The 13,104-nt window shown below is 37.6% G+C and overlaps 1 protein-coding gene across 1 annotated transcript in view; it reads left to right on the forward strand.

Moving 5' to 3' along the window:
- Positions 1-2,523: 2,523 nt before the first annotated feature.
- Positions 2,524-13,104, forward strand: part of LOC145985065 (uncharacterized) — a 353,116-nt gene continuing 342,535 nt past the window's right edge. Inside the window, exon 1 of the mRNA XM_083118625.1 lies at positions 2,524-2,688. Coding sequence (XP_082974751.1) covers positions 2,606-2,688 — 83 coding nt within the window. The 5' untranslated portion in view covers positions 2,524-2,605. The remainder of the gene's footprint in view (positions 2,689-13,104) is intronic.

The following is a 13,104-nucleotide window of genomic DNA, read 5'->3' on the forward strand; positions in this document are numbered from 1 at the left end:
TCCACCTACTCCAATTAACATAATGGAAAAAAATGATTTTGCAGTGACGAGAATGCTCGACACAAATGTTCAACATTCTATATTCTGAATCACAAGCGGCTAGGGACAGCTGTAGCAATCTGGAGATGCTAAAAGCACCAAACCTGACCTGCCTAACCTAACCAAGTACAGAAATAAAGAAAACCTGCCTAACCTATTTACTTATTTAGCTCGTAGCTGTACGTAAGTACTGTAGAATAAAACATGTTGTTTAATACAACGTGAGTCTTAATATAATCACAAAATCAAAACAATTATTATGCAGTATATTGAAAATAGGCTGACATATAACGGTGCAAATGGAAATTAAATCGTATTCATAACAAACTGAAAGAGCACTTAAAAATTGAAAAAAAAAAAATCAACCGTTACATGTACAAGGTACATTTACGAACGACTACCATCTCATCACGTAATATAGCTTACATATGTTGTTTCATTAAGAAAAAAAGCTTGAGGTCCTAAGCAGTTTCAGGTATATAGTTTCGTGCATGGACATTGTAACATTTTGACATTGTGCAGTGACATAGAACACACTACCATCCATTCGGAAATTATTCCTTGTACATACGTAAAGTGGTAATGATATTGTCTGAGTGCACTTGTTATATTTTTTATCAGTTATGATAAATTAAATGTAAAATATCATACTTATCAACTGTTCCATGTACAAGGTACATTTTCTGAATGACTACAATTTCATCACATAATGAATAACCAAACATATTGTAAAGAACCGTACTACACATATATGTTTCATTAAGGAAAAAAGCTTCAGGTCCTAAGCAGTTTAAAGGTATTGTCGTTTCGTGCATGGAAATTGTAACAGTATACATATTTGTTTGAAAAAAACACTACCATCCATTCGGAAATTTTTCCTTGTACATACATGTACGTACAAGTGGCAATGGTGCTGTCTAACAGTGCACTTGTTTTTTTGTTTTTTGACCAGTTATGATAAATCAACTATAAAATATCATATTAATCAACCGTTCCATGTACAAGGTACATTTTCTGAATGACTACAATTTCATCACATAACGAATAACCAAGCATAATGTAAAGTACCGTACTGCACATGTATGTTTCATTAAGAAAAAAGCTTAATCCTAAGCTGTTTCTCGTAATGTAGTTTCGTGCATGGACATTGTAAAAGTATGCATATTTGTTTGTAAAACACACTAGCACGCATTCGGAAATTATTCTTTGCACGGTACGTTCGTACAAGTGGTGAGGATACTGTCTAACAGTGTACTAGGTCCTTTTTACCATTTATGATAAATCAAATATAAAATATCGTATTGTATTATATATATTTTTTCTTTGAAAAATATTTGTACGAAACAAAAACACCACCATTCAGAAACGTCCCTTGTACATATGCATGAACGGTAATCATACTGATAAACATTTTACGTGCCTTTTTTTTTTTTGTCAGTGATTATTTGGAAACAGTAGATTTCTTGTTTGCAATGCCACATTCACATCAATGCCAATAGAAATGATTTGCAATATTTACATATTATTTAATTGCCATGGCACAGTAAGTTAAGTTATGCATGGTGTACATTTCGTGAAATGTTCTCTCCTGTTGAGGAAAATTATTATAGCAAACACACGTTCATTTCCACTTTTAGGCCTCTTTCGCAATGCCATTTTAATATAATTAAATTTATCAAACTTCAAACAGATTACCCTAACCTAGAACAGTAGTTTTTATTTATATATTTATGATCTTGTATTGACAGTCGGTAGGCACTCATTTAAATCTAACTTACAATGTAACTGTTAATCCTAATACATAACATTTTCGGTGTGCGGACGTAAATACCTAACTTCAATTTCTTAAACATATATATATGTGTTACACATGACTTTATTTATTTTTGTTCCTGAGATTTCATACAAAAAAAGCCCAAATCCGCTTACGCAGTGTCTACTGTCCACGGTGCAACCAATGAAAACGTTGCATTTCTCGTATCAAAGTATGAGAATAGAAAGGCATCAAAGCAAAACGTCTCTAACATGTCGTTAGTTAACGGGCCTATAAAATCGTTTGAGCGAACATTAAAAGTTTAACAGGCTGCTAAGATTTTAGTGATGCGTTAACTATCAACTCGTTAAGAACGTTTTAAAGATGGTTGAGCGAACCGGGCACAAATGTCGCTCTTACGCTGCCAAGACACGTCTATGAAACAGCGAATCTTAAGATGGATCTTGAAAGAGAACTACTTATGAAACGAGGAAGAAAAAACGTCCGTAAGACTCTCTTGTAACATACTCTTATCCAAGATGGTGAAGCAAACAGTCTCTTGGCTAGTATCTTGAGATACGTCTATGAAACAGTATGACGTCTTAAGAGAGGTCTCAAGACGCTTTCCTTTCTTGAGAAACGACTATGCTATGAATGACTAAAATCGACTAACAGTTGATAGGGTCAGAAAAAAAGAAGAAGTTAGACAAACAAAATAGAAAGAAGAAGAATAAAAGCGCGCTGTTGCCAATTTCCCTTGTAAATAGTGTGCTTATTTATTTTTGTAGCGTACGAGTATTTTTTATTTTTGAAATGGTACGTCATAAGCATCGGTGTAAAGTAAAAGGCTGCGATTCGAAAGATATAGTATTTCGATTTCCAAGAAATCCAGAGCAGTAAGTACATATGTCATCAATTTCGTCTAATTGCATTTCATTTTCATTCGTCGCGATTACCCCACAATCGAACAATCATACAAATATCTATTTGACTGATATATTCTTGGTTTACACCATCAAGCAAGGTTTCAGTCATAATTTCCATCGGGAAGGGGGTGAACAGGTGATTGATTGATTAATTAGCATCCGTTCAACTTTGACAAAACGTCTGGAATTGTCACATTATACAAGTACAAATAGAATACATCTATAAAATTACAGGCTTACTATTTAATATAAAATAAAAATACGATAAACTTTGCGGTAAATATGCGATAACGCCCGGACACCTTTCACTCATTTATTTCCTTAATTTTACCACTGGTACTTACCTATTTTGCCTTGCGGAACATTCTTTAAGGTGAAGTTATGCCTTTTTCCATAAAATACTGTCAACTTTTCATATTACGATTGATTATTTGTCTTACTTGTTCCGCTTCTGTAATAGACAATATGGCGTGCACTCGTAATGGATCATCGCGCGTCATGACGCGCCAGCTTGTGTTTTGTCGATTTTCAGTGCGCAAGCAGTGTTTCAAACCTTCATGATGGAAAATTACGTACTATTTCAATTTTTTTTCATGTTTACCTCCACAAACCATGCACGTTAGCCCCAAAAACCATCCACGGGTAGCCCCAAAATCCATCCATGGGTAGCCCCACAAATCATTGATGTTAGCCCCAAAAACCATCCACGGATAGCCCCACAAACCATTCACACAAGATAACTCTGGGTAACAGTAGTATAAGTCGGAGACGGATTTCTTAAAATTTACAGGAGAAAAGACGAGAAAGTACTTACGGAATTGTGTTCTTGAGGACTTTCTGAAGCCGGAGATATTTTTTTTATATAATCGTGCTACGTATTTTGCCTGTAAATAAGGTATTTTTCGTCAATCATGCATCTCCGTTGTACGATAGCTCGTGCCGCCATTACCGTCGACTACGTGAATCAAATGTTCCGTGCGTTTGGTTATGTAACCCCTTCACAGTGTAGCAACCACGCGGAAGTTTGCCAAGATGACGTGTGAGCGGTTTTTTTTTTTTTTTCCAATAAAAGGTAAGACTCTAGTTTACGTCCTTTTCCTAAGGAATACGTGTCATATATCGTTGGAAAGCTTATTTTATAAGGAATTCAACAACGTAAATCCAAAAGCGAGCAAAAAATTCCTGAAGGAGTAAATCGAGAAAAACCGATGTTGTCCGGATATGCGCAATTGAACGTAGGCTACTGAGGTATTTTTTAGATGATGAAGCACATATTTAGGGGTGAAATGAGTGCTAATGGAACCTAACCTAACAGGCCTAACCTAACCTCGTAGGCATACCTCGACCCCGTGAATGGATAGTGGGGCTATCCTGAACAGAAAGTGTAAAAAGAAAAAGGTACTTACCCGAAGAGATGCCGGGTGCCGCACCGCGAACGCAATGCAGATAAGGACGTAAAGTAGAGCCTAGCCTCAATTTTCGCTTAAAAACCTTTTGTGAATAGTTTGTGCGGCATTTATCGGTTCATAAGTTTGGAAACACTGCACATCAGCTGACGATACTGCATATCAGCTGACGATAGACAACGTGAGTCAAGATTTGCCCGCCGAATTAGCAACGACCAATAAATGATTATAATGTTAAAAGTAACATGTTTTTCATGAAAAAAAAAGTTATGGCCCGCTTGAAAAATCTTCCGCTATGCATATGAGGTAAGTAGTAATGATTTTTATTTGAAAACAACCGAGTTTTATGTGTCTCTGGCTTATACTACTGTTACCTAAGTCTGTTAGGTTAGGTTCCATTAGCACTCATTTCGCCCGTAAATTTATCGAAAAAGAAAGCGCGAACATAGTTAAAAATAGAAATTTTCGTAAAAAGAAGGCACGTTTGGAAACACTGCAGAGATCGCGTGACTTTCAATGCTCTCGCCATCTGCATGCACACAATGGAAACAACGGCATAATGTGACAGGCAATGCCAATTTCTTACGTAAAAAGTGATTAATTCTTGTTCTGCAGCATTAAACTACGAAGTTTTTACTTTCAGTGAAAGAAAATACCCCCAAGAACGTCCACAATGCTAAAGAAACTCATTTCAGTAAGTACTTTCTCCTGTAAATTTGAAGAAATCCATCCGGGCGATATCGCATATTTACCAACTTTGCGTCAAAATAATCATAATTTTGGCTTTTGTGAAACATTTTGGGGTTGAGATAATTTGGTGTGTGTGGATGAATCAGTGCCGGCAATAATAAAAATAATTTGGTACCATTTACCTTCTGTACTCCCCGGCTAGAGTCTAGTTTATGTCCTTCTTGCCCACTCCTTCTTACCCATTTACGTCTTTCTTGCGCACTCCTTCTTGCCCGTTTACAAAACTGTGCTATCAGACAGCTGGCGCTCCGGCAGCCGTAGAGTAAGTAAGTTTATCTTTTTACACTTTCTGTCACTAACCATTCACGGGAACGAGGCATGCCTACGAGGTTAGGTTAGGCCTGTTAGGTTAGGTTCCATTAGCACGCATTTCACCCCTAAATATGTGCTTCATCATCGAAAAATGTCCTCAGTACGTTCAATCACGCATATCCGGACATCGGTTTTTCTCGATTTTCTCCTCCAGGAAATGTTTCCTCGCCTTGGGATTTACTTTGTTGAATTCCTTATAAAATAACCTTTCCAACGATATATGACACGTATTCCTTAGGAAAAGGACGTAAACTAGACTCTTACCTACTCCCCTCAAGAAAGTAAAATATTTTGCATGATATATGAAGATTATGTTGTTTATGAACGTTTTCAGTTGTTTTCAATTCACGGTGTGAAGCAGAACTGCCCGAAGGTTTCATGCAAGTGATTATAGTGCCAAACACGACATTCCACAACAGCAGCTACAATTTTACGTCGTGAAATTTGGGACCGACAGTTATTTTCGACGTATTCTTTCAGTATTTGAGCGTGCATACATCCGGTTTTTACTAATAAAGAGCGACGAAAGTTCTCCGAAATTGCATGTTTTATTTACGCGGGCCATAGTTTGGGATGAAATATCCTTGTTATTTGTGTTTCCTGCACGTTGGAACCAGGCACGTATCTAGAAATAATAAGGCCCAAGTTCCTTTTGTTTTATTGTGATTTCATTATGCTACGGATGCAATTTTTACATCGTTCGATTTTGATTTACATCTGTTAACACATACTGCAGAGTTTTAGCAATTTCGTGGTTAGGTTAGGCAAGTCATGTTTGGTTCTCTTAGCATTAAAATAAAGGGTAAAAATCTGATAGCCTATTCCCCCAACCTCTAACGTGGCCCAACCTCCAGCTCCCCGGCTTTATCTATAGAGTCCGTTTTAAAGGCATGTTAGAAATTGGCCGGAGTCACCTGCTCTAAAATGAGCCCCAAACTTTTAAATTTGAAGAAATCTGTTACATCACACAAAACACCTTCCAGATGTTAGACAATGCTACAAGAACTTATTACCGTAAGTAGTTTCTTCTGTAAAAATGAAAAATTTGTCCGGTGAATATCAGATTAGTACCAAATAAAGTCCTTAAATGCAATCTACTAAGTTTCCGATTTACTTCTACATTAATTCCCACTAATTAGTCTACGATACTTATTGTTGCTTTTCAACGGAGAATAAATACCTTGTCCATGGGAAGCGTGCATGCTTGCGTAATGTAATTTTAAAGTGTTTTTTTTTCAACATAACTTTTTTTTCTAATTCAATCAATGCTCATTACTTTAAGGAAGGTTCAAATTTCGTGTGGCAATTGATTTCCAAAATTCTACGATAATTAGTCTTTCTGCTAGGAGAATTTGAAAAAAGTCCTAAACCGTTCGGAACTGTTACCCGTATTGATTATCTAGCTTACGTGTAGATAAGGTCGGTAAAATTTGTACAAAAAGAACTGCTCTGGCAAGGAAATTAATGTCAAATACATAAAAATTGAAAATTTATTAAATATAAGAATGTTAGATCTTAGATGTTGTTGACGAAAAGTAAAGTTCCTGGTGATATTTTATGAATGTTACGTTATAAGTAGTAATGAATGTAGTAATGTAGTTATGCTACGACGTCAGGGGTCACAGGTTTGCATCCTGGCCTGCGCATGGATGTTTGTGAGTATCCATTCATGAATTTCATCAAGTAATCACTCATCCCCATCTTCTCAAATTAGCCAAAAAGTGGCACAAAAGCGAAGTGAAATAAAGCAAATCAATCAGGATACGAACCTAGGACTTTGTATTTGTAGCACATTGTTTGGACACACTGCCCAAGTGCTTAGCTTAATTACATTTACAAAATACAGGCTAATTGTAATTTATTGCGAATTATCGTGTCTGCTTAACACCCCCCCCCCCCTCTCCTGTCGCCCGTGAAAATTTCCTCAAACACATGGAAAAATTACCAAGTTTAACAATGCAAAAATTGTTTTGCAAATTTGAATTATTGAAATTCCTTACTTTTCTCCTCGACGAACTCCGTGGCAGAGTGGTTAGCACATCATCCTACAACGCTAGGTGTTCAGGGTTCGAATCTCAGCCAGGGCATGGATGTAGCCTACTTTGTCAATGTCCCTTCATCAGTTTCATCACTCAGCCTCATCTTGGCAATTAGCCAAAAGTGGCAGAAAAGCGAAGTAAAATAAACCAAATCAGTAAACAATTAGCTACTTTTCTCTTTATTTTAGTTTTGGAAATTCCTTCTCTTGCTCCTACGAATTAACCCCTGCTCTAATTTGAGCTAATCATGATACCGTCATATATGTGATTTTTTTAAATAGCTATTTGTAATTTCACAGCAGCTTTCATGTATTTCATTCGTTAGTCTCTGGCAATGCTCAAATATCATGATGAGAATTGCAACTTGCGAAACTGAAAAATGATTGTTTTAAAGCTTATCTGTTTATAACAATTATAATTTATTTTCCAAAAAATGTAACTGGTAATTATCCATACTCGTTTTACATGTGTACCAAGATAAATATTATTTTGTGCTAACAGTGTCTTAGTCTTCTTTCGTTTTGACTCGTCTACATTATTTAAAGGTTTAAGCAACAAATTTTAACTATCGATGTAAGTGTAAATCTGCTCATTTTTGTAATATAGTGTTTTAGAACTTAAAACCTTCGCCATGCAAGGTTTTGATTGCACGACAACTATTTGCAATGGAGTTGTTGAGGAGGTTTGTGGCCTTATTTTTTGGTGAAATATATTGGAAAAGAAAGATATTAGGCTAAAACATCGAAGATCTTAGGATTTACTATAACAATGCAAACAATGCTTGCATTATATCTAAACTACTGCTTACTTTTCCCCAATACAGAGGCTAAACGAAACTAAAAATAAAATACCTCGTCCCTCGGCCACTATCGGCATTCTCCGAACAGTTGCCGCCATCTGTTGACAGATGCTCCAATTTCCAGTTTTCCCTCTTGGTTTCTCTCGGCTCCTTCGGTAGAACTAGAACATTGGAAGAATTCAGCAGAGGGAGTTCATAGTGCCAGATGTGCACTGGGCTCTCACTGCCTAAATTGGTGAGCTTTTCTTGTCAACAGTCGGGGGGGAATTGGGAAATTTGAAGCATTGTGAAGACTTTATGAACGAAAAAAGCTGCTTTGTAAAATAAGTATGTTGAAATGTAGTGTTTTATTGTGCATAAAAGAAAAGAAATTGAAAATTTTCCATTTTCTGTTGGGGGTTCATGTGCTCCGTGAACCCCATTCAGGCGACGCCTCTGAGAGAACATTCCATTTCACAATGCATTTTCTATCTACCAGATAAAACACTGCATTTTAGAAATTAGATTGGAAATGAAACAATTTCATTATAACTTTGTCATTCGGTAGCAAAATAAAAATAATAAAAAATCAATAAATCAACTACTTTGATCCCACTTTTATTCAAATTTTTTGTCCGTTAAATGCAAAAGTAAGAGTCAAAGTCCACCATGCCAACAGCACTACTACTTCTAACCATCTCCCACAAGTGACTGTTTAGAATGCAAGTTTGGTTGTGTTTTAAGTCCGATTTTATGCACAGGTAGGTTAATTGGGACTGGACCTACAGTTTAAGGTGGTATTCAAACTACTGGATATTGAACCTGGTTAGAATGCAAGTGGTTTATCTAATACTCAGATGGCACTTGTGATTGGTTGAGGAAAATTGTCATACGGTTGAATTGGCTGTTCCAGTTTGCATTCTTGTAACTGCTGCCAGATTTTGTAGATGAACCAAAGCACTCTCAACATACCAATATTGGTTGTATGTAGATATCAGACGACAGCAGAGATGAGACAATTGCATCATAAATAGACCACTGGCAAAATATCTCTCTTTGTTTACAATTTGGAGATGGAACATTTACATTCTCAATGAGCAATATGTTTCTCATAGAAAACATGTGTGAAATTTGTCAGATTAAGTGCTGAAGGATATGTGAGTCTAAAGTATTATCTTTAGAGCTGAGCCGATACCACCATTTGCCAATACCGATACCATGTCCGATACTGATGCTGATACCGATACTTGTATAATTCCAGTACAAATTAACAAAGGCTAATTACAGAGTCATACTAACGCGTCACATCACTAGGCACGTATTTAGAAATATATAATTTGAGGAACCAGTCCGAGCCAAGTGTCTCAGAAATATAATAAAAAAATTGTTTCTATTTAATATGTTAATATAATTATTTGTAATAATATGAAAATCAATCAATTAGTACTTAATTTCTCCGATGCATATGAAGTATTGTTTTATGTAACCACAGACTAATAAGCAGAGGAAAGACAACGTTAATACATATTTTTTTTCTTTGTATCTTGACTAAAAAATATTGTTATTACATAAATGGTAAAAAGACGCTATAAAATCAGAGATAAAACAGTAAATATTCATCATCTAGCTTACGTGTAGTTAAGACCCCTAAAGTTTGTGTAAAAACAACAGTCATGGCAAGAAAATTTATGTCAAAGAATTAAAAAAAAATATATTTATTGAATAACAAAAAGAATGATGGTACGTCCATTTCATGAAAAGTAAAGTTCCTGATAAATATTTTATGTACATTATTGTAAGAAATGGTGCACATAAATGTTTAGAGGAACCTCTCCGATGGTATCCCCTTGCAATGAATATATCCTGGGTTCGATACTCAGTGGAGGCACATAGTGGTTCGGGTCCCACTTTAAAATGTAGGTCCAGTCCCAATTAGCTTATCTTTCTTACTACTGTCATTCAAAGTCGTATGTTCTCAATCTAATCTCGGCAGAAATTATTGATTTATTGATTTGCTTTATTATACTTCATTTTTTGTGCCACTTTTGGCTAATTTGCGAAGATGGGGATGAGTGATGATGTGATGAAATTGATAAATATACACTCCCAAACATCCACGCACAGGCCAGGATTCGAACCCTGGCGTCGTAGCACGATGTGCTTGCTAACCACTCTGCCACGGGGGCCAGCTTTTGGTGGAAATAAATAGCCATCATTGCAGTCACACGAAAGACAGAAGTGAAGAGGATAAGTATAAATTGCTGATTCCCCTTCGCGCTTGAACGTAAATAAAACAAAGCTAATTTCACAGTGACCTTCATCCCTCTTTTCCAAGAACTCTGCAACTACCTGACCCAGCATTAGTGGGGTGGGGGTTAAAACATCCACCTATCTTACGACCAAGATCTTCAAGCAAGAATTGGCAATAAATGGTTTATTTCCTACAGCGTTAACTAAGCAGTTACATGCCTTCATAGTCACTTTGGGTTCATCTTGCCATCTGCTTCCCAGGAGGGTGGGGATTTTATCCAGTGTTTCCAGGAAAACCTATGGAACTTCCTGTGCTGGTCTCCCAATCTGTCACGAGGAAGGGTGAACGAACTTATAAAAAGGACAAATGTTGAGACGAGCTGTTGCCTTTGCCTGCTCTCTTAGCCACTGAAAATCTTTGGTATCGGTAAAAGAAAATCAACCGATACTCATTGATGCCAATACCGCCGGTATCGGTATCGGCTCAGCCCTAATTATCTTACCAAGTAAAAATATTGTTTAATACAGCACAATGCACATTTAATTTGTAGGAAATCTAAATCCTAAGGCCCGCTCTAGACGGAAGCATTTTTCTTAACATTTATGCCATGACCAAAATGCTACCATGTAAAGTGAAATATTTTATTCCATTTCAGATGCCATGGCATATCTCAAAGATGGGATCCATTCTATTTCCGTAACATTTTTTGTAACATGACCAATCAGAGGCGACCTCTGGCTCACGAGAGCAGTGTGTGGTGGGTGTGTAAGATGTAAATAATGTATCACTTCACATTTTTAAAAGCCGATAACTACAGAGGTTGTTTCCGACCTATGGTGACGAAATTGCACACCTTTTGCACCACCACCAAGCGGGAAGAGAACGAAGCTGCGAGTCGTGTGGGCACGTTAGACTGTTGACTGTGCGTCACAAGTGTGGTCAGTGCGTATCGGGAAAGAATGCCGCCGTAAATCAGTGCATATTGGGAGGGTTACATAACTTCACTTTCCGACGTAAACTATAGTTATAGTGCCATTATAAAACTGTGAAAGGAGCATGGATTCACTGTGTCCAAAAATGGCATATCACAGGTGTTGAAAGGGTTAGGTAAGACAAGGAGTGGGATGATTCCTGTGGGGCAGAAACAGGCCAACTCTCGGCCTGCCACTAGCCGCACACCAGCTACAATTCGGGATGTCAGGGTGCTGGTCACCAGGGAGAATCCAGCCACACAGAGAAGTATCGCGAACAGGCTACAAACATCACTGAAGACAGTGCACATCATCATTCACCGCTATTTGGGTTTGGAAAAGCGACGCAAGGGGCGTGTTCATAAGCTCTTGCCAAAACACATCCAGGAACGTCTCATCAACTGTCGCAAGCTTTATGAGCGGCACCTGTCAGGTGAAAAGTGGAAGTTCATTGTTACATTGGACGAGGCATAGGCTATGTTTATCTTTATGACTGTCACAAGCCACGTGCAATTTTTTATCGATCGACAGGTGCGAGGGATTTTCAAAGATGGTTCACTGAATGTAAGGAAAGTTTTGGCATAGGTTTCATGATCATTGCTGGATACTCGTACAATGGCAAGCTGACCATACATCGTGTTGCCAAAAATACGAAAGTTAATTCCGATTATTATCAGGCTAACGTCCTGACACCCGTTTATCGCCATGACATTCCCCATCTCTACGGGAGGGATCAGAATCGTGTGTGAGTGCATCAAGACAAGGCGTCAAGTCACACATCTCACTCAACCTGCCTCTTCCTCCAACAAATGGCAGAAGAAACTGGAATTCATGCCATTCCTTTCACCAACATTCCAGTGAAGTCACGTGATGCCTCACTGATGGACTTTTGCGCCTTCGGCCTACTGAAACAAGCCTTGACTCAGAGGAGACCCCGCACCATTGAAGGGCTATGGAAAGCCTGTCAGGAGGAGTGGTTGAGGCTGGACATGACTAAACTTTGTGCCAGTCTCCTATAGTGGAAACATCGCTGTCGGGTAATTGTCCAGATGCAGGGCCACCAAATAGAGCACTCTCGATGGTGGCGATATGGTTTCTCTTAAGGTAGGAGCAGCTTGAAATAGTCACCATAGATCGGAAACAACCTCTGTATTCAACTGAGTGGAATAACGTTTTCTATAAAACGGTATTAGGTACAAAGCAATGGCGCTGCTTAAATACCTACTTTATAATGTATGTAGTACGCACATTGGAGTATACTGGTAATGTGTTGATTGCTCACAATTAAATACCAACTAAAGGTTAAAAGATTAAAAATCAGTAACTTACGTGTGTGAGCATGAGATTTATCGAACTACGTTTCGAAGGTTATACTACCTTCTTCTTCAAGTTGAATCGATGTTTTCAGACACCTGACATGGTGCCTCGTCGAGAAAGTGATGGTTGAGGATTCAGGTTAAAATGGTATAGGAAAGACACTTTCTAAAAAAAGAATGTAAAATACACATACTAGAACCGCGCAATACTCTATAAAAACAAAATAACGTTCAAAGCTGATGAAGGCGAACTGCCGTTCGGTGCATTCGCCTACCCCGACCCTCAGTTAGGTCATGTAATACTCAAATATGCCAAGGAGTTACGAATGGAAGAAGTTGAAGAAAATCAGTATATGTACAAGCCAGTGTGTTTTGGATGGTGGATTTCTTCTACATTGCGTTAAATGGTGCAACAATGAAACACACAAGAAGTCTATATGCAAGCATATATTGTGCATAGGCGAACAACATAACTTTAAAAAGGAAATCGAAATAATAAAGAACTATTTAAGATCCATGTTGACATACCTGTAGATGTTGATATGTTCATTCGTGGATTTTGG

Source organism: Lepisma saccharinum, chromosome 3, assembly GCF_977018435.1.
Source record: "Lepisma saccharinum chromosome 3, izLepSacc3.1, whole genome shotgun sequence".
In the NCBI taxonomy this organism is placed as follows: Eukaryota; Metazoa; Arthropoda; class Insecta; order Zygentoma; family Lepismatidae; genus Lepisma; species Lepisma saccharinum.